The following is a 21010-nucleotide window of genomic DNA, read 5'->3' as shown; positions in this document are numbered from 1 at the left end:
GCGCGGCGGCGGAGCGGCCCCGGCCGGCGGAGCAGCCATGGGCGCCGGGGTGCCCGGCCCCCGGAGAGCCGAGGCCCCCGGCAGGGGTGGGGGACGCCCGGGCTGCCAGCCCCGCTGACACCGCCTCGGAGGATGTGAGCCGGCGCCGCCGCCGCTGCTGCTTGGACAGGGCGCGCCGTCCCACCGGCCTGGCCGCCGCTTTTCTATTTTAGGTGGGGGCGACCGTACCAGGCCGCTTGGGCTTTTTAAGAGGGTCTGACTGTCTTTGGCAGCTTGATTTGGGAAGGCTACCCACACAGGACGCCCGGGGATTTTTTCCTTTTTTTTTTTTTTTTCCTTAAACAGGGTTAACTGTTTTTGGCAGCTTGGTTTTTGGGGGAGCCTAGAAAAGGCCTCTCAGGGTTTCTTTTCGGGGGGAGGGGGACAGTGGTCCCGACTTGGCCACCCGCCTGTTGGCGGGGGAGAACGGGGAGCAGGGGGATGCGAACCCGGCTCCCCCCACCATGATGAAGACAGAGCCGCGGGGGCCCGGGGGTCCCCTCCGGAGCGCCTCCCCGCACCGTAGCGCCTACGAGGCGGGCATCCAGGCGCTGAAGCCGCCCGACGCGCCCGGGCCGGACGAGGCACCCAAGGCAGCCCACCACAAGAAATATGGCTCCAACGTCCACCGCATCAAAAGTATGTTCCTGCAGATGGGCACGACGGCCGGGCCGCCGGGCGAGGCGGGCGGCGGCGCGGGCCCGACCGAGGCCCCGCGGGCGCCCGAGCGCGGCGTTCGCCTGTCGCTGCCGCGGGCCAGCAGCCTGAACGAGAACGTGGACCACAGCGCCCTGCTCAAGCTGGGCACCAGCGTGTCGGAGCGCGTGAGCCGCTTCGACTCTAAGCCAGCGCCCTCGGCGCAGCCGGCGCCGCCGCCACATCCGCCCTCCCGGCTGCAGGAGACGCGGAAGCTGTTCGAACGGAGCGTCCCCGCGGCCGCGGGCGGCGACAAGGAGGCCGCGGCGCGGCGGCTGCTGAGGCAGGAGCGCGCCGGCCTGCAGGATCGGAAGCTGGACGTAGTGGTGCGCTTCAACGGCAGTACCGAGGCGCTGGACAAGCTGGACGCCGACGCTGTGTCGCCGACGGTCAGCCAGCTCAGCGCCGTCTTTGAGAAGGCCGACCTGAGGACCGGCCTCCACCGTGGGCCCGGGCCCCCCAGGGCCGCGGCCGCCGGGGCTCCGCAGGTCAACTCGAAGCTGGTCAGTAAGCGTTCCCGGGTGTTCCAGCCACCGCCGCCACCGCCCGCCCCGTCGGGGGATGCTCCGGCCGAGAAGGAGCGCGGCCCCGGAGGGCAGCAGCCCCCGCAACACCGAGTCGCCCCCGCCCGGCCGCCCCCCAAGCCCCGGGAGGTGCGCAAGATTAAGCCGGTGGAGGTGGAGGAGAGCGGGGAGTCGGAGGCCGAGGCGGCGCCCGGGGAAGTGATCCAGGCCGAGGTGACGGTCCATGCGGCCCTGGAGAATGGGAGCACCGTGGCAACCACAGCCAGCCCCGCGCCCGAGGAGCAGAAGGCCCAAGCGGCCCCCGACGAGGCGCCGGCGTCGGCGGCTGTGGCTGTGGCTGTGACAGATAAGGGGGTCGGCAATGGCCGGGCCCCAGACTTGGCCCCTGAGGAGGCGGATGAGTCCAAGAAGGAGGACTTCTCCGAAGCCGACTTGGTGGACGTGAGCGCTTACAGCGGGCTTGGGGAGGACTCTGGGGGCAGTGCCCTGGAGGAAGAGGACGTAGAGGACGAGGAGGATGGGGAGCCCCCCTACGAGCCCGAGTCGGGATGTGTGGAGATCCCGGGGCTCTCGGAGGAAGAGGACCCGGCCCCGAGCCGGAAGATCCATTTCAGCACGGCGCCCATCCAAGTGAGTGAGCGCCCCCAACCCCCGGCCACCCCTGCGCCGCCCCTGCCACGTGCGCGCCGACGCCCCCACCCGGCCGGCCTGGTTTGGCAGGCTGAGTCAGCCCCTGCCACCCAGCCCCCTTCCCAGAAGTTGCCACCCTGAGGGGGGCGTGGGGGAGTTCCAGCTGTTTGTCAGAGGGGGATGATTTCCAGGCCTGGGAAGGGGGTGGCCTGCCCCGACCTGCCCTCAGGTGCCCCACCCGTCCTGCCCTATGCGGGTGCTGAGACACCTGCTTTGCCTTTTCTCCCAGACCTTCCTTCCTCCAGGGGCAGAGGCTTGGCTGGTGGAAAGGCATACGTGTGTCCTCAGGAGAACCCTCCCCCCCCCCGACATTTGTCCTACCCTACTCTGGGCGCGAGGGGGCCGGGGGAGCTTGGAAACACTCCTTCGTTTCCCCCACAGACAGGAGCTGGATAGGGTGAGGGGGGCTGAACAGAGGCAGGAGAGAGAAGGAAGGGGAGCTGGGAACTTCCCAGAACGAATGAAGGGGCAGGACACTGCAGCCCTTCCTCCATCGTGCCTGTAGCCCCCACCCCAACTTTGCAGAAGTGAAAGGGGGAAGCAGGTCTGTCAGGGTGCACTGAACTGGGACCGTGTGACTGGGGGTGGGGGAAAGGCTTAGGCTGGGACTCAGTCACCTGGGGGTCAGTGCTATTTCAAGCTACCAAGGTCCAGTTCCACAGGGAGGGGCACTTTGTGTGACCTGCTAAAGGGACTAGGCCATCTCTAGGGTGTGAAAGAGGAGGAGGTGGGGAAGAGGATGGGGTGGGGAGTCCCATACAGGTCTGAGGGCACCCAGCAGTGGCTGGCATGCCTTTGGTCGTGGCTTCTCAACAGGACAAACTCCCCTGGCCTTGGCTAAGGCAGGCCTTGAGTGTTCTTGCCACATTCCCTGGGTGTCCTGAAGGAGGAGTTGAGCTGCCTGCCCCTTTTGAGCTCCTGTTGGCTCCCAGCACCACTATTGGTGATTGGTTTGTGGGCTGTGCCAGTGCTTGGAGATCTTCAGAACAGCACCAAGGGGGAGGAGTGTGTGCAACATTCCCTGGGGAGAACTAAGAACCCCGGCCACCCCCACCCTGCGCTCTCCACTCTTGGCTGGCATACGCAGCCTAGAGGGCTCTTTCTCACTACTCAGGCTCTGCTTTGCCCAGCCTCAAGCCGGCCAGTGGGGGTATCCAAGCCCCTGGACTTTCCTCAGCCCCCTGCTGAGGCTTTATACCCCACCCAATGACACCTTCCACCCCCACATCTGTTTTCTTGTAGTTTCCATAACTACTTGTGGACACTAAAGAAAGCTCACCTGCTCTAGAGAATCAGCCTCAGTCCTTCTGTCACTCCCCCACCCCACCCTCAGCAAGAGGCCTGGAAGGTTAAAAGTGGAAGGCCACTCCCCTCTCAGACCAGCCCCTTCCCTAGGCTGGGATCTGGAGTTCTTTCCCCGTCTGTCTCCTTCTTCCTCTAATCTGGGATCCTGGAGGGTTTGGGGGATTCCAGTGTTTCTTGGGACACTGAGGAAGTCAGGAAGCCCCCTCCCCACCCCCTCCCCCACAACCATTTCTTGACCCGTCTGATCTCCTCAGAGATGGAGTTTGATCTTTCAGTCCTGAGCCTCTGTCTATATCTGACACGTTATCCTGATTTTTTGGTAAAAAATAGCACATGATTTGGAGCAGTGCTTCCTGACTCCCAGGTGACACTGATGCTCGCCAGAGCATGAGAGCCCCTGGTATGTGATGGGGACTGAGTGTGCCTGACTTTTGACCTTACTGGGGGTTTCCTGCTCCCCATCCTGGGGCTGTGGCTCCCAGTTTTCCTTCTCCCTCCCCCGTCACCCTGCATTGATACTGAGTCCAGGGTCTGTGCCCCACAGATGACCCAATTATTGCCTTTATGGAGCTTCTGCTCAGGGCTGAGAGCCCAATTCTAGATTGTCACCTGGGGAGGTGGGATTAGGCTGAGAGCCCCCGATAGGCTGGGCGCATCATGGTGGGGTAATAGGGGCCCCTGATAGGCCGGGTACCCTGAGGAGGGATGAGTGATGGTCTGTGTCCCCTGAGCCTGAGGCCCTGGGTTCCTGCAGGGAGTAGGATTTGAAGGGTGAGCAGGATTTGATAGGCAGGCTGGAGAGTGTTTTGGAGGTCATGGCGTGTGTCTTTGTGTCTGTGTATGGTAGGGGATTTGGTTAGCCCAGGAGACTAGAAAGACTGAGAAATGAAGGGACCCTTTCAGCTGGAGCAGAGGACAAGGCTCGGGAAACTCAGATGTAAAAGTGGGCCAGAGCCAGTTAGCAGGTCCAGGCTCACAGAGGCCTGTCCCGGGCCTGGGGCACATACGTGTCAGGGACAAAGTCACCAGGTGACCCAGCTGTCGGAACCCAGCGGGGTACAGTCTCATCCTGCCTTACCACTGGCTAGTCTGGGTGACCTTGGACAACAGACCTGGCATCTCTGGACTAGGTGCAAATGGGCAGTCCCTTTCTACAGGGGCTTTGGGGGCAGGCAGGCCAGAGACCACTGGCCACTGGCCACGTGTCAGGAGAGCTCATGGATTGACAATAAGCTTTAAGGGCCAGAGGCAGAGTTGCTCTGATGCTGTGAAATCGAGGGCATTGAGCTAAGTGACCACATAGGCCCTTCCCAGCCATGCTTCTAATCCCAGGGGAGGGTAGCGGGGAGGACAAACAGAGGCTGGGACACCGAGTGTTCCTGCTGACAGGGGTGCCCGTGGGCTTGCTCTTAGAGGAGAGGGGGCCCTGGGCAGGGGCCTGGAGGGCGACAATGCCCCACTAAGGAGCCTGGTGCCTCCATACGGCTCAGGCCCCAGCCATCTGATGGAGCTGCTCCCCACTCCTCACCCCCATTTGGCTCCAACTGGTACCAGCCTGTCGCTGCAGGCAGTGAAGCACGAACACATCATGGTGCCCTAAATGGTGCTCATTAACCTCCCACGGGGGCACCCCTGCCTGGGCCCAGAATTAGGCACTCCCACAGTGCCCCTGCCTTACCCTCTCTAATTCAGGGGAGGATGGGAATTCCCCTTTTTGCTGCATGAGATACAGGAACTGGGAGACAGCAGAGGGGTGGGGTACAGGGGGCAACCGTGGGGCCTGGGTCTGCTGTGGACAGTGTCGGGGAGGCTGCATCTCTCTGACCTCCTTGCTCTCCCCAGGGCCCTGGTCCTAGGACCTTTGTCTGGGCCACCTGGTGCATGGGGGGCTGGGGTAGGGGTGGGCATAGCCCAGGGAGATGGAGGCCTGGGCCTACAGGGAAGGTTTTAGGGGCCTGGTGTTCTCCCTCGATTCTGCTGCCTGAAGGACACAGGCCGTGGAGGGCCTGCCCTTCTCCCTGAGGGTAGAGTTGCTCCTTCCTGCCCCCCTACCCTACCCCCAACATCTGACTTCAGGGCTGGGCCCCCGGATGCCTCTATGCCTCTTTCATCCCTGTCCCATGGCCCCTCTCCACGTCTAACACACGCTCCATCTCTTTCCCCATCTGGCATCCTCAGCATCTTCTCCGTCCTTTATTCCTCCTCGTCTGCCCCTCTTCTCCTGCTCAGCCTGTTCCTTCCTCTCTCCTGCTGTTGGCTGCCGCTGCCTGTGTCTGTATGTCCTCCTCACTTCCATCAGGCTCTCTGGGCTCTCTTCTCTCACGTTCTCTCTGCCATGCTCTGCCGGTCTCTTTCTGGCCTGGGTGTTGGCTCCTGAGTCTCACCATTTCTCCAGGATTGCCCTATCTCTCTGTTTACACGGGCCATACTCTTGTTGGTCAGGGATCAGAAGAGAATAACAGTGTAGATCAGGCAAGGCTGGCTCCCTTTCTCTCTTGCCCCCGTCTCCGGAATTAGAAAGGCCTTCACTGAGGCCCAGAGGCAGCAGCGAGTGGCCCAGGATCACAGAGCTGGGGTCATCACGGGGCTGGGTGGGGTAGGCGGGGAGGAGGCTATGGGGCTGGTGGCTTGGCCTGCCCTCCCAGGCCTCTCTGAGAAGCCCCCCCCACACAGGTGTTCAGCACCTACTCCAACGAGGACTATGATCGTCGCAACGAGGATGTGGACCCTATGGCGGCCTCTGCTGAGTATGAGCTGGAGAAGCGGGTGGAGAGGTTGGAGCTGTTCCCTGTGGAGCTGGAGAAAGGTGAGAGGCCAGGGGCCAGGCTGGTGGGCACAGATGGGGTTGACTCAGGCCTCCTCTCTGGCACCAGCTTCACCCTGTGCCCTTGGGGCTCTCACAGTGATTTATGGCTTCTACCTCTGGCATGGCCCTTTGTCAATCTTCCCCTTCCCTTGTTAGTGCCCCACAGCCACACATGGTCTCCAGTCCAGCACAAGCACGCACCTGCCATCAACCCTGTCATGGAACATTCTTTGCTCATTCAGTTAACAAGCATCTTTGGAGTTCTGATGTGCCGTGTCCTGGGCTATGTCCTGGAGATACAATGATGGGCAAAAATAAGCATGTCTTCTGCCCTCAGGGAGACTGCTGGGGAAGGCAGACACTGATTAAACAGTCCAGGATAACTACATCCTTACTCACTCTTACAGGTGCTGGGAGGGAAGGCAGGGCTGCTATAAAGACATTTAACGAGAGACCTGACCAGACTGGGTGTGGGCATTTCCCAGAAAGTAATTTTGAGTTGAGATCTAAAGAAGAGGAATTAGAAGGATATGTAGGCTAGAGGAGCAGAGAGACCTGTGTGGAGGAAGCTGCATTTAGCAGTGCCCCATAGAAGAAGTCGTGGGATTGTCTGGAGCCTGACAGCAAGGAGAAGAAAGGTGTGTAAACGAAACCTCCTGGACCATGTGAAGGACACTGTCTTTTTTCTAAGATTGACTGGAAGCCATTGGGAAGTGTGGCCGCTGCCCTATCCCCATCACGGCCATGTAGCCCACCATGGCCACCCATCTCCATCACAACCATGTAGCAGCCCACCACCCCATCACGGCCACCCCATCTGCATCATGACCACATAGCCCATCACCCCCATCACAGCCTCCCCATCTCAATCATGACCACACAGCCCTACCACACCTATCAGAACCACCACCCCCTTACCAGTCACAGCCACAGAGCTTCCCACCCTCCCATCACAACCACTGCTACCCCTTTCCCATCATGGCCACTTCATCCCCATCACAACCACACAGCTCACCACCCCCATCATGGCCACACAGTCCACCAACTCCATCCCAATCCCACACCCTCAGCAGAAGGGTTTTCTAGAAAGATCACTCAGGCTATGTGTGGGGAGTGGGTAGAGGGCACAAGTAGATGGAGAGATATCACTGTGGCGTGGATGAGATGATGGCAGTGTGGGAAGTGGAGGGACTTGAGAGAGATTCAGAGGTAGAATCAACAGGGTCTGGTGGTTATTTGGCTCAGAGGTAGGGGCTGTGAGTGGGAGGGAGGAATCCAGGTGATGCCCAGGCCTGGCAGCTGTTGTGGGTGGTGATGCCATCCTCAGTGAGGGAGCGGTAGACAAATCTATTTGTGGGGGAAGACTGAATTTGGATGTCAGAGGCCCATGAAATGGCCAGGCAGGGGCAGGTGTGTATAAGGGAGTAGGAGAGACAAAATCGGGAGGTCTTTGGTCATCGAAGCTGAGTATGGATGAGAGTGCATAGGCTGGGAAAAGAGAAAAAGGCTTAGGACTAAGGCCCTTCACAGCCACCACCACCCCATCCACATCACAGCCACACGGCCCACCACCCCCATCAACCACATAGCCCACCAGCCCCATCATGGCCACATAGCCCACCACCCCCATCATGGGTACCACCACCCCATCCCCATCATGGCCACACAGCCCACCACCCCCATCATGGCTACCACCACCCCATCCCCATCATGGCCACACAGCCCACCACCCCCATCATGGCTACCACTACCCCATCCCCATCACAACCACACAGCCCACCACCCCCATCATGGCCACCACCACCCCATCCCCATCACAGCCACACAGCCCGCTGACTCCTTCCCAAACCCACACCCTCGCCTGTATATACAACAGTTTCTGGCCCCTGCCATCCTCATCAGACCCTGCTGCCTATCAGTTATTTCAGTGGGACAAAGGGCAGGGAGTGACTCAAGAGCCATCCTAGTTGACGTGGTAAAGGGAATGAACAGAACCTTGTCCCTTCCCCTGAGTGTGGGGGCTACTTCCTGTTGTAGGATTGTGCCCTGGAGTGAGGGGTGTGGGATGGAGGATCTCTCACTCCATCCTCTGCAAGCCTGAGTCTGGAGCTCCCCGACCACTGTCCCCCCACCCCCACTCCTGGTATCTGACCATCACTCTGCTCCACAGACTCTGAGGGCCTGGGCATCAGCATCATCGGCATGGGGGCTGGGGCCGACATGGGTCTGGAGAAGCTGGGCATCTTTGTCAAGACTGTGACCGAGGGCGGTGCGGCCCACCGGGATGGCAGGTACCACCTTCCGCTGCCTCGCCCCCTCCCTTTCCGACACCCTTCTCCTCCCCCCACCAGCTGTCATCTGTGGGCTGTGCCGCTGAACCTGGGGATGGGCCATCACCTAGGAGACTTCTGTGCATGGAGTTCAGATATTCATGGAGCACTACTATGTCAGGTGCTGTTCTAGCCCTGGGGATAGAGCAGTGAAGGAAAGATGGAAACCCCTGCCTTCATGCTTCTCGCACTTTAGAAGAGCGTGGATGATAGGACGGGTGTAAAGATGCCGTGTGGGGCTGTGGAGGCTGCATGCCTGGTGGAGAACAGCTGAGCATTCTTTTTTTCATTTAGCAAACATTCAGTCCCTGACTCAGTGTGCCGACACTAGGCCTGGGGAGTCAGCGGTGAGGGCCCTGCCCTGGGGGAAGCGTGCAGTGTAGTGAAGCAGACAGACATTAAACAAGGGGACACAGAAAACGGCGACATAGAGGAAAAGTGCAGGGCGTATAACAGGAGGACTTGGCCTATTTGGGCATCAGGGAAGGCTTCCTGGAGGCAGTGACCTTTGAACTGAGATGTGAAGTATGAGCAGGAGTGAGTTTGGCCACACTGGGGGCCGCTCCCATTTCCCTCCCTATATGGAGAGCAGTAGGTTCTAGGAGGGGAGCCAGAAGCAGGCAGGTATGACTGGAGCAGAAAGAGCAAGGAGATCCAGGTGTTCGATGTGGCTAGAAAAGCTCTGAGATGGGGCCGCTCTTGTGGGCGTGCCTGTGTGTGCATGTGTTTAGTACCTGTGGCCGGAAGAAGGTGAGTACTGTGAGTCAGAGCAGCAGGGAGGGCAAGCTGGAGTCCTATGCAGCCCAGTGACTTTCTGTTGGTTCTACTATGTGAATTGTGTATGTGTAGGGGGGAGGGTATGAAGAGACAAGGCTTTAGGGCATCCCCCAGGGTTGTTGTGAGTTGAAGGTTGACATCGGGGTACCTAGTGGTGGTACCATTCGAACCCAGACCCCCTGCACGTGACAGAGGTAAGCGAGTCTCTGTGAGGTCTGGACGGCTTTAGGGTCATGTTTAGGTCGTGTTTGGGGTCATGTTGCAAGAGGTGGTGTTGCCTCATTTGGGGAGCTTCTGCCTGTTGTGGCCCAGGTAGCATGGGTGGCGGTAAGAAAAGGGAAAGGTGACAGACAGTCATGCCCTTCACTTACTCCCCACAGAGCCCTCGATTTGAACTTCCCAGAACCTTTCCCATTGTTGCCTGCTGGCGGTTTGGGGAGCGTGTGTACCTGTTATAACTTTGTGCACGTGACGTTGTGTTCTACGTGGGAATATGGGGCGTGTGGGGTGCCCTGTTTACAATAGGCCATTTCCTCCATTTCTCAGGGGAGCACTTCAAGAAGTTTGGTGCTCCGAGGTAGGTGGGAGTGGAGGAAGGAAATGGTCAAGGGTACCCCCACCCTTCTTCAGCCTCCTCAGCTGGCCACACTGGGGGCTGCCCCCATTTCCCTCCCTATATGGAGAGCAAGGGCTTCAGGTATTATAGCTGGGGTATGAACCTATATATATATATTTTTTATGAACCTGTATTAGGGTGAGGTGACCCCATGAGACACCGCATGTGAACGTGAGAGCGTGTGTGGCACGCACCTCAGGAATTTGGGAGGATGTGTGTGGACTCAGGTCTTTGTGGAAATGTATGTGTATGAGGGCTGTGTGTCATGGGTGTGCATGGGCAGAGATGAGCTCTGTGGCTGTCATACTGCTCTGTTGGATGTGATGGAGGAGGGCACAAGGTAACTGTGACAGGAAGTGTACCTGCCACCACTCCTGGTCTAGGATGCCTGTGTCCACTTCCCTTGCCCGGGTCTCACTGCCCACACAGGTGTGCTCTGGCCTCATGCATTTTATGTAGATGGACAAAGCACTACCCTCTGGGAACCATGCCTCATGTTTCTGATGGGAGGGGTGCTACCTCTAGCCCAGCACCACAGTTTCCCCTGTGACCTCTTAATCACTGTTACCTCCCTTAGGATCCAGGTGAATGATCTCCTGGTGGAGGTGGATGGAACAAGTCTGGTAGGAGTGACTCAGAGCTTTGCAGCCTCTGTGCTCCGGAACACCAAGGGCCGAGTGCGGTGAGGCTGGAGGCGGGTGGGGAGAGGGAGCAAGCAGGAGGCTCAGCCCCCAGGGACCATTCGGGCCATCTGCCCACATCCAGTCAAGGTTCTGGGTGACCCAACTCATGGAGAGGAGGTTCCGCTGACTCCTTACCTGAAGGAATTGCCGTCCCATGATCCTTTGCCCCAGGCCTGCCTTTCCATCCAAGTGGTTTCCCACCGCTGCTGGCCACTAGCCCTGTAGCATCAAGGCAGGCCCGATATCTACCGCCCCCTCTAAACAGCCCACTTGGGCTATTCTGTGTATGATGAAAATGTTTCTCTTTTCCTCCTACCCGTCCCTGGCTCATTTGGTGAAGAACTGAGATATGCAGGGAGATTGCCATCCACATTGGGGGGTCCCTTCACCCAGAACTTCATCCCTCCCTCCTCACCAACCCTGCGAAGTCCTGGACTCTTTCCTCCCTAGGCCTGCAAACTGAGAGAGGTGGATTAGAAGCTCCCAGTGTCTGTTCCCTCTCTCCCATAACATTCAGGGATCACCCCCTGCCCCCTCCAAGAGGGGCAGTGCCCCCAGGAAAGGGTGGTGAAGAGAAACAGGATGTGGGTGGCCACGGGGAGGAGGGGCTGGTGCCTGGAAGCTCTACTGTTGCCTCTGCATCCTAATCTTCAGTCACCATCATCCTGCCCCTTCCTGAAGCTCAGAGGCTTGGAACTTACCCAAGACACACCGCCACAGCCCAACCCTGCTGAGATGGGTCATCTCCACCATTCCCTTGCGTGGTGGGGGAACGAGCTCCCCATACTGGATGCTCCTGAATTATGTCCTCCACAGCCCAACCTGAAGTTTAGCTGACATCCTCTTTCCCTGAAACTGGCCAGGAGGGCTGGTGGGCCTGCCTCCCTTCCCTGAGAAGGAAACCCAATATGGGGCCCTGGCTCCCCCATTCATTATTAACACTCTGCAGCCTCTGGACTCAGCCCTCTCATTTCACCTCCCCTGGGAGGGCCTGGGTTTGGGGGAGCAGCAACCGGGAGGGTGGTGGCACTACCCAGCTGAGGGCAGGAGGCGGGGGATGACTCTGGTGCCCTTGCAGGTTTATGATTGGCCGGGAGCGGCCGGGAGAGCAGAGTGAAGTGGCACAGCTAATTCAACAGACCCTGGAACAGGAGCGATGGCAGCGGGAGATAATGGAGCAGAGATACGCCCAGTATGGGGAGGATGACGAGGAGGTAGGGGCTCTGGGCCTGGCTGGACGTATGATTGCCCCCTGGTGGCTAGATGAGGCATTGCAGTCACCTTCTGCCAGTCTCTCAGACAGTGTGGTGTTGTTTGTTAGGTGCCCTGGAGTCAGTTCTGACTCATAGTGACCCTGTGTACAACAGAGCAAAACACTGCCCGATCCTGTGCCATCCTCACAATCATTGCTACATTCGAGCCTATTGTTGCGGCCACTGTATCAATCCATCTCGTTGAGGGTCATCCTCTTTCACTGATGTCCTTCTCCAGGGACTGGTCCCTCCTGATAACATGTCCAAAGTACGTGAGACAAAGTCTCACCATCCTCGCTTCTAAGGAACATTCTAGCTGTACTTCTTCCAAGACAGATTTGTTTATTTTGGCAGTCCATGATATAGTCAATATTCTTTGCCAGCATCATAATTCAAGGGCATCAGTTCTTTTTTGGGTCTTCCTTATTCTTTGTCCAGCCTTCACATGCATATGAGGCAACTAAAAACACCATGGCTTGAATCAGGTGCACCTTAGTCCTCAAGGTGACAACTTTGCTTTTTAACACTTTAAAGAAGTCTTTTGCAGCAGATTTGTCGAACGTAATACGTTGTTTGATTTCTTGACTGCTGCTTCCGTGGGCTTTGATTGTGGACCCAAGTAAAATTAAATCCTTGACGACTTCAATATTATCTCCATTTATCATGATTTTGGTTCTTGGTTCAATTGTGAGGATTTTTGTTTTCTTCATGAGGTATAATCCATACTGAAGGCTGTAGTCTTTGATCTTCATCAGTAAGTGCTTCAAGTAAGTCCTCTTCGCTGTTAGCAAATGAAGGCAGTATAAAGAAACCCAAAGCGCCTTTCCCTTACCTGAGGGAACCCCCAGTGTGAGGGAGGAGATGCAGACCCTTCCCTCAAAGAAGCTCTAGTCTGTTGGAGCAGTCACATTGTCTTTTTCTGAGAACCTCACTGGTCCTACAAGGAGAATACAGTTCCCTCAGAATGTCCCTACTCTGAGGGGGAAAGCACAGCTCTGGACCTCAGGGAACCTAATCTGAGGAGACAGCAGCTCCAGACCTCAGAGGAGCCCTAGTGTGAGGGGAGAAGTGAAGGCTGTTTCTTCAGGGTTCCCCAGTCCTGTGTGGAAAACTACTCCTGCCTTCAGGGAACTCCCCAGGCTCTTGGGGGAAGAATCAAACCATGGCTGTGGTGGAGGCCCTAGGCCCATGGGGGAGGCACGAACCGCACCCCTGGGTAGCTCCTGGTCTGACGAGGGCAGACTGCTGCTGGTCTAGGCCTGGTCATGAGGGTGGGAGGAGGCCAGCGTGGGCCAGGCCCATAGCCTTCTGTCTTCCTTCACAGACGGGAGAGTATGCCACTGATGAGGATGAGGAGCTGAGCCCCACATTCCCAGGTGGCGAGATGGCCATTGAGGTGTTCGAGCTAGCAGAGAACGAAGATGCACTGTCACCTGTGGACATGGAGCCTGAGAAGCTGGTGCACAAGTTCAAGGAGGTGGGATGAGGGGGCTTCCTGGGAGGTAGAGGGCGAGAGCAGACCAGCCTCTCGTCCCACACTACTGTTTACACCAGCCGGAGCTGAGCACCTGCCCTTCTGTCCTCATAGCTCCAGATCAAGCATGCTGTAACTGAGGCAGAGATCCAGCAGCTGAAAAGAAAGGTGAGGGTGTGTGTGTGTGTTGGGGAATGGGGTCTGAGGGCTGAGGATAGGACCCCCCGATGCCTCACACCTGCACACACTGGTAGTCTTACACCACCCATTGGCATATACTGAACAGGCCACTCTGAGGCAACGGAATGCAGGGTTAGGAGCTCAAGCTCCGGACCCATCTGCTCTGCCACTCACTGGCTGCTCTGGGCCTCAGTCTCCTCATCTATAAAATGGGGTAGTAATAGTACCAACACCAGAGGATGGTTGTAAGGATGAAATGAGGCGGTACACGTAAAGTACTTAGCACAGTGAGCTATTAGCTATACTACTGAAGTCACAGTGAGTCACACTCTAGATGTCTACATGTTCATACAGCCCCACAGATGTTCTCTATGTACAGGCCCAACAATAAATACCAGCTAGCCAGAGATGCACATGCTGGCACATGTTAGCCTGGATCCCAGCACACAGTATACACACTCACCCAGAACCTACTCCTCTCCAAAGGTGTAATCATGTGACATGACTCACAGGTGCATCAACCTGGACCCTGGACCCCCTCTGCAACAAGTCTGCTGTGAGACACACAGGCATGACCATCGTTCAGACTGCCTGGTCTCAGGAAGAGTGTCACAGGACATGCACATTGTCACCCGGGCAAGCAACACAGATGTGCTCACATTGACACCACCAGGTGGTGATATACATGTGACTTACATAAACACATATATGCCATGCACAGACACCCACACAAGGTTATTAGGTGCCAGCAGGCTCACAGGCATGTAGATATACAGACTTCATGTTAAAAATTTGAATTGGACCTCCGCTGGGGTCTGGACACTGGACACAGGGCTTCCAGAGTGGTGGGGAGAGACAGGCTGAGAGTACACAGGACCATCCGGATACAGTGCCCCCAGGTGCATGCGAGTGTACGTGCCGCATGTAGGTATACACCCACCATACATGTACAGAGAGGAGAGTGAGGCTGAGCTTTGGAAGGAGAGCAGGTTAGACAACTGAGGCAGAAGGAAGGGTGTTCCTGGCAGGAATTCGAGCTTGAGCTTGGAGGCTAGATTTGGGGCAGTGAGGAGGCCTACCAAACTGTGGCAGACATTCCTGTAGGGGAGACATGGAAGGCAGGGCTGGACTGCCGGGGGCTGTGGATTGAAGGGTCCTCACTGTTTCTGAGGACGCTGGCCTTGGCCCTGCGGACAGAGTGGGCTGTGCGGTCATATGGGAGTTTTTAGAAGGTCACTGCCTGGGAAGCAGAGAGGGCATGAGGGTGGGCAAGACTTGGAGGGTGGGCAAGCCAGTTAGAGGCCCGGGCAGTGTCCTGGCAGGGGTGGCCCTGGACGGCCCAGACAGGGCATGTTGGAGCTGCATTTCAGAGGTCATCTTGACAGGCTGCGTTCTTGGGTATATGCAGAGCATGAAAGGGAGGGGCAAGTCCGAGGTTATTTCATGCCATCAATCTGTAAATATCTGTTGGGAACCTTCTAGGTGCCTTACACTGGTCCAGATACTGTGATGGGCAAAAGCAGACTTCTTCCCTGCCCTCGTGCAGTTTACAGTCTGTGCACACCAGTGGCTGTGTTGTTACAAACGGGAACGGGGCTTTGTAGAGAGGACAGGGTTACTGAGCTCCTAGAGCCAAGAAGGAACCCAATGCAGCCAGGGTGGGGGCAGGGCTGTGCTGGGGAAGATCTGAGCAGAAAGCTGAAGGATGAGCTAGTGGGCAATGACTAGGCAAGGGACACAGTAGATGGGGTGTTCCGGGCAGGGAACAGCATGTTTAAAGGCCCTGTGGCAAATCTGAAGGTCTGTAGGAAGGCCTTTGTGGCTGGGGTATGGACAGCAAGGGGTTTTGCAGCAAACAAATCTGGAAGGGCAGGCAGGGGCTTGAGGCTGAGTGCTGCTGGGGTGGCTGTGAGATGGTGGTGATGCCTTTTAACAGAGGTGAGCAAGTCAGGAAAGGAAGCTTAGGTTTGTGGGGGCGGGGGGGGTCCAGTTTGGGACATGGTGCCTATGAGGAGCTAGAGGATAAGGCTGGAGCGGGAGTGAGGTTGGGCTGCAGCTCAGGATTTGTTCAGGGTGCACAGAGGTGGTATAGGAGGTAGGATCCCACCCCAGGGCAGTGAGTACAGAGAACAGAGGACCCAGGACTGCATTGTTGGGGTAGGAAACACTGCACTGGGGTGCCTGGGAACTGGGAGAAGAACCAGGATTGTTCAGGAAGCCACAGGAGCCAGGACTGGTCAGAGAGGGGACAGAGAGCAGTGGTGACCCTCAGCTGCCTATTCTTTCTACCATCTGACTGTAGCCCTTGTGAGCTTGGCAAGATGGGTATCACTCCCATTTTACAGATGAGAGGATTGAGGTTTAAGACAGCTTGCCTTGCCCCAAGTCACAGAGCTAGTCACGGGCTTCTTGCCTCCCTGGGAGTGGGGTGCAGTGTCAGTGACCCGAGCTTGGAGTTCCGAGCCTGAGGTCCCATCTCTTCCCTCTCTGGGCCTCAGTCCTCAGGCTCAGCCATGGAGAGTTAGTAGTTGGGGTGCTCTATATCCATGGGAATCCCCCAGACCCTGGCCCCAGTGCCATGATAAGGGGTGTCCCTTGGCTTCCTTTGGCCCCCACCAACCCAGGGCTGCTCCTTCCTCTCTCAGCTGCAGAGCCTCGAGCAGGAGAAGGGGCGGTGGCGGGTGGAGAAGGCCCAGCTGGAGCAGAGCGTGGAGGAGAACAAGGAGCGCATGGAGAAGCTGGAGGGCTACTGGGGGGAGGCCCAGAGCCTGTGCCAGGCTGTGGATGAGCACCTGCGGGAGACCCAGGCCCAGTACCAGGCCCTGGAGCGCAAGTACAGCAAGGCCAAGCGCCTCATCAAGGACTACCAGCAGAAGTACGTGGCCATGGGGTGGGGTGGGGGCCTGGGGGCCTAGGGAGGATTGAAAGGCCTTTGGTGGCAGCGCCTCTCCACCCCTAACCAAATAGGGAGGCAAGGAGCAAGGAAGCTGGAAGACGCCATGGTGGGGGTACCCGGGCCTGGAATGACTTGGGCACCAGAGCCAGCAAAGGGCCCGGTCCCAGCAGCTTTGGGGAGACCTGGAGCCTCCCAACCCGAGACTAAAGAAAGGGACAGAGCTGCCCAGGTGGAAGCTGAGGGCAGGGCCAAGGACCTGGAGAATCCCAGGACAGAGGCCAGACACCCTACCCACTGTCTGTCTCCAGGGAGATCGAGTTCCTGAAAAAGGAGACCGCCCAGCGTCGGGTTCTGGAGGAGTCAGAGCTGGCTAGGAAGGAGGAGATGGACAAGCTCCTGGACAAGGTAGGCCAGGGGTCCCCTGGGGGCAGGGCCCTATGGAAGGAGCAGCAGGTAAGCCCCATCTAGCACCCACCTTGTGGGTCCTAGAGGGAGAGGGGAGGAGCCATGCTGCTGGCTTAGAGCTCAGGGTCATGTCACCACCAGGGGGGCAGAAGGGGTAGACCCTGTGTCCATCTCAGGGCTGAGTCCCTTCCTCTCTTGTTTTCCAGATCTCAGAACTGGAAGGAAACCTGCAAACACTGAGGAACTCCAATTCTACTTAACAGGAACATTCCCTGACTGGACAATAATCAAGACTTTCCCATTGTCCTCCCTCCCCTGTCCTCAATACTCTCCCCTGCCCTCTACCAGCCTGGGGACAGGTGCCCCAACTTCCCCACCCCTCCACCCACCTCCCCCCAGCTTCAGGGACCAGAGGGCTCACACCACAGGCCCCCTTAAGGTGGTTTGGGCAGACAGAGGTGGCTGAAGGCGTGGCCTCCTTCCTGCCCCATGGGGCTGAGACACAGAGGCTGTGGGGTGCCAAGGGCTGGCCTGGGTGGTGGATAGACACAAAGACCTGCAGACCAAACTGCCAGACTTTACAACCTCCAGCCTTTGTCTCTGGACTGGCATGGGGCTGGGGGCTCTCCCAGCATCTCAACAACTGGAGGCTGCTCCCTGCCCACTGGGCCTCTTGAGACTCTACCTTCTTGGCCGTCCCCCTCCCTGCCATCGTTGTGCTGTCTCTATTGCATTCTGACTCTCCTGCTTGGGGGGGTTGCCTCAACACCTGCTGCTGTCTTTGTCCCCCTCCCGGGAGGGGTGGAGTCCACCCCAGAGCCCAGAGGCTGGTTCTGGCCCTGCACTGATTTCTCACTTACTCTTTGGGAAAAGGACAGTGAGAGTAGGAAAAAGGGAGAGTCCAGGACACCTGGTCCCCAGCTCCCCCTCTCCTGGGGCTGCAGCTCCCGGTTTCTCCTTGTGCCTCCCCTCGCCCAGGTGCCAAATAGCCATAACCTCCTCCTGAAACTGTTCTGTGGCCTCTCTGAGGTCCAGGTTCCCTGGCCAGGTCTGGGAATGCCAGGGAGGAGCGGGGGTCAGTGTAGGGGGCCTGGCTGCAGAGACCCTGGTCTTAGGCAAGCAGAACATTTCTCCCCTGAGAGCCAGGCCCTGCCTTGCCAAGAGAGTCACCTGGAAGCCTTGTACTAACATGGCAGGGATTCAGCCTCACCCACGCCCATCCCACCGTTTGCCAGTGTTTGACTGGAGGGCAAAATTTTACTACTCGTCTTTTTGGAGACCAGGGCTGTCCTTGGCAGCCTGCTTTCTAAGTGAAATCGACTCCGTTTCCCCACTTGAACCCCAAATTGGGGCTTGGACCAAGGGAGGTGAGACCCCCCCCCCGCCCCAGGTCCCCTCCCTTTTCAGAATCCATCTCTCATTTGCCCCATCCTCCGGCCCCTAGCCTGGGTTTTTGTTCATTTTTTTAAAAGCAGACAACCCCATCTGATCTGTATTGACTTCCCCTGTCCCCTGTAAATAGACCATGCCATCGATCAGTATTTCTTGGGCTTCCCCCGCGCCTTCTTGCCCCAGACGTGCTCCCCACCCCTGAAGAGCTGGCTGTCTCAGTGCAGGCCCGGCCCCTGCACTTCACCTCCTCCATCCCGGCAGATGGGGGGCGGAGCCAGGAGGGCGGGGCCGCGGGCGCTTCCGGTCTCGGGGGCCAGCGGCTGGCCATGCCCCGCCTTTCGAGGGGCTGTGTCACTGTATATAATATATATATATATGTATGTATTGTTCCCTGGTTTTGTACGGACCATGCCCTCTGTCAGGTCGTCCCCATAAAAGCAGCCCCCAGAGTCCCAGTGCCTGGTCTCCTGATTCGCTGAAGGGGGGAAGGGTCAGGGATGCCAGACCGTGCCCCGCGGTCTCCCTTGCACCATTGCTGTTTATAGCCCTAAGCATCTTTCTACACAGTTCCTCTGTTCCCGGTTCCAGCAAATTCCCTCTGCCACCATTCCCCCCTTTATCACCTATGCTTCTTATGTAGTTTTGGGGATGTAGGGCTGGGGCTTCTAGAGTTTCGCCTGCCTATCGCATTCCCCTTTTTCTCTTTTTTTGGGCCTCTGAAGGAATTCACAGGATGGGTTGGATATATTAAGGTGAATCCTAAGTCCAGTAAAGTGATGGAGATACCCAGCCCCTACTTAATGAAGCACCGTGTATGAGGTACCTGAAGGATCACAGGTTTCCTGGAGGTGGCAGCTAGGGGTGGAAAGTGGCATGGGGGACAGTGTTGTCTCCGGGGTCCTTGAGAGAATCTCTTCTATTTGCCCCTCTCCGTGGACCTGAGGGTCCTTTAACAGTCCTAATCCCCTGTTTTATGCTAGCAGGTCTGGTTGCTGACTTATTGCCTCTAATACTAATAGGTCTGGGAGTCCAGATGCCAGGGTGTTAGGGAATAGGCTTTGGTGAAGTGCCAGAAAGAGGTGAGAGCTAGTGGGGGTTTTGGCCAGTCCCAGAACCACCTTTCCTTGCCCTGGGTGCTGTGTATTTGTGAGAGAAAACAAGCTTGAAGGCACTTAGGTTCAGTAGACTTGTCCCCAGGGAAACTCTTCGCCTTCCCCTCTCTTTGCCGTAAAGAACGCAAGTTCCAACATCAGGGTCCTTAAAAGTCATCTTGATGAATCCCTGACAGTATCCAAGATGAGTGGCTTCTGTCAGAATTGCCACTGATAGCTCACTGTCTCCTGAGGCAGCCACTCCCTTTGGGGTGGTTTTGTTACACAAGTCTAATGTTGAGCCAAATTCTGGCTCCCTGTAACTTCCACCCAAAAATCCTAGTTCTACACCTCAGGGCTATGTATAAGACCATTCCAGTTCTGCCACCCTACTGAGGGTCTTCCAGAATCCTGGGAATGGTGATCATACCTCTCAAGGCATCTTCTTCAAGTGGATCATCCTTGGAACACTCTGGGAGCCCTGGGAATGCTGAAGACAGACCAGGTGGCTGAATCCCAAGATCTGAGACTACCAAACCACAAGGTCACAGGTCATGGCTACAGAATTAGGTCATTGAACTCCAGGACCAAAGATGAAGAGTTGTCAGTCCTGTTTCAGAAACCTAGCCAAGAAGTCTAAGACATGAATTTGCTGGACCCTCCTGGATGAGAAGACATGGGGATTGTGATGACAGCTTCTGCTGGTCTGACTGAAGCTAAGCATCCAGGGTGGGGCCCTGCTGACCCCATCTGTCCTGTCTATTAGGTAAAGAGCCTGACTAGGAAATCTGTTGTGGGTACATTGTATGTCCCAAAAGATAGGCCAAGGAGGATCCTATGTTTAAGTCTGAGTGTGTTGTGTGGCTGGGGGGTGCTTTGTGCGGCTTTGCTGTGAGTTTTTCAGGCCTGAGATATGACTCCCTGTGATATAGGTCCAGTCTGGGGCTGTGTCGGTGGCTTTGGGCAGTCCTGGTGTCACTGTGCAGCCTTGTCACCTGCCTAGCTCTTGGGAGCAAGTTGCCACCCCAACACTTACCGTGGGGGAGGGGAATCAGATGAAGGGAGTTTCCTTAACTTCCAGGTGATTAGGTGTCACTAGGAACAGGGGTCCTCCCAAATCCTATAGTCTAGCAGAACCCTCCCACAGACACAGCCTGCCAGCACTAACCCTACCCTACATCTCCCCAATCCTTTGGAATCTATAGGGGCTTTATAACCAGTCCCTGCACTCTAGCCCATTATCCAGATCTCATCAGATGCCTGTATACCATATCCTCATGCACAGTGATAAATCCTTAAAGACCCCAGACACAGCTCCCACAGCCCATCACCCAGGGACGCTACCCCTCCCCAGATCGCCACAATCCAGCCAGCACCCTATAGCCGCCAAAAGATTCTGAAGACACCCAGAAACCTCAAAACTCCCACAGATGTCCTTGGATACCCTCAGCCCCCAAAGGGTATTAATTTTGTCCTCATCCACAGCCTTGGTTGCACAATGGTTAAGCACTCAGATGCTAAATGAAAGTCGGAGGTTTAAAATCCACCAGCAGCTCCGCAGGAGAAAAGACCTGGCAATCTGCTCCTGTAAAGATTACAGCCTAAAACCCTATGGAGCAGTTCTAATCCGTCCTTTAGGGTCTCTATGAGTTGGAATTGACTCGATGGCACACAACATCCATAAGGCCATCCTGGCTCAAGATGCCACCTCCCATAGCCTCTCAGAGGCATCAACTGCAGAAACTTCCATGGGTTCTCAGGGATCCTCTATCCCTAGACTCCACTCCTCTCCCCTGAGCTCTGGACCCCCTTAACCAACTTCACCACTTGCTCTTCAACAAGCCACTTCACTC

General features: G+C 56.9%; 2 protein-coding genes across 12 annotated transcripts in view; one reads left to right on the top strand and one right to left on the bottom strand.

Annotated features, from left to right (window-relative positions):
* The window catches only part of SGCA (sarcoglycan alpha), a 31022-nt gene extending 27561 nt beyond the window's left edge, over positions 1-3461 (bottom strand). For 7 of the 11 annotated variants that reach the window (XM_064271206.1, XM_064271203.1, XM_064271208.1 and 4 more), the window contains exon 1: positions 2271-3453. The gene's annotated coding sequence lies outside the window, so the exon portion shown is untranslated. Of the gene's footprint in view, positions 1-2270 lie in introns of all 11 variants that reach the window. The other 4 variants (XM_064271199.1, XM_064271200.1, XM_064271201.1 and 1 more) reach the window with 2 other exon arrangements.
* On the top strand, positions 94-18518 carry PPP1R9B (protein phosphatase 1 regulatory subunit 9B). Its single transcript, XM_064271198.1, has 10 exons — positions 94-1889; positions 5928-6060; positions 8231-8351; positions 10361-10465; positions 11545-11680; positions 13044-13196; positions 13308-13361; positions 16019-16248; positions 16578-16674; positions 16881-18518. The coding sequence occupies exons 1-10, from the start codon at positions 504-506 to the stop codon at positions 16932-16934; spliced, it is 2469 nt and encodes an 822-aa protein (XP_064127268.1). The 5' UTR covers positions 94-503; the 3' UTR covers positions 16935-18518.
* Positions 18519-21010: the final 2492 nt, after the last annotated feature.

The sequence above is a fragment of the Loxodonta africana genome, chromosome 18 (genome assembly GCF_030014295.1).
Source record: "Loxodonta africana isolate mLoxAfr1 chromosome 18, mLoxAfr1.hap2, whole genome shotgun sequence".
NCBI classification, from domain to species: Eukaryota; Metazoa; Chordata; class Mammalia; order Proboscidea; family Elephantidae; genus Loxodonta; species Loxodonta africana.
The sequence above is the reverse complement of the archived record's forward strand: the minus strand, read 5'-3'. Positions and strand labels throughout refer to the sequence as shown.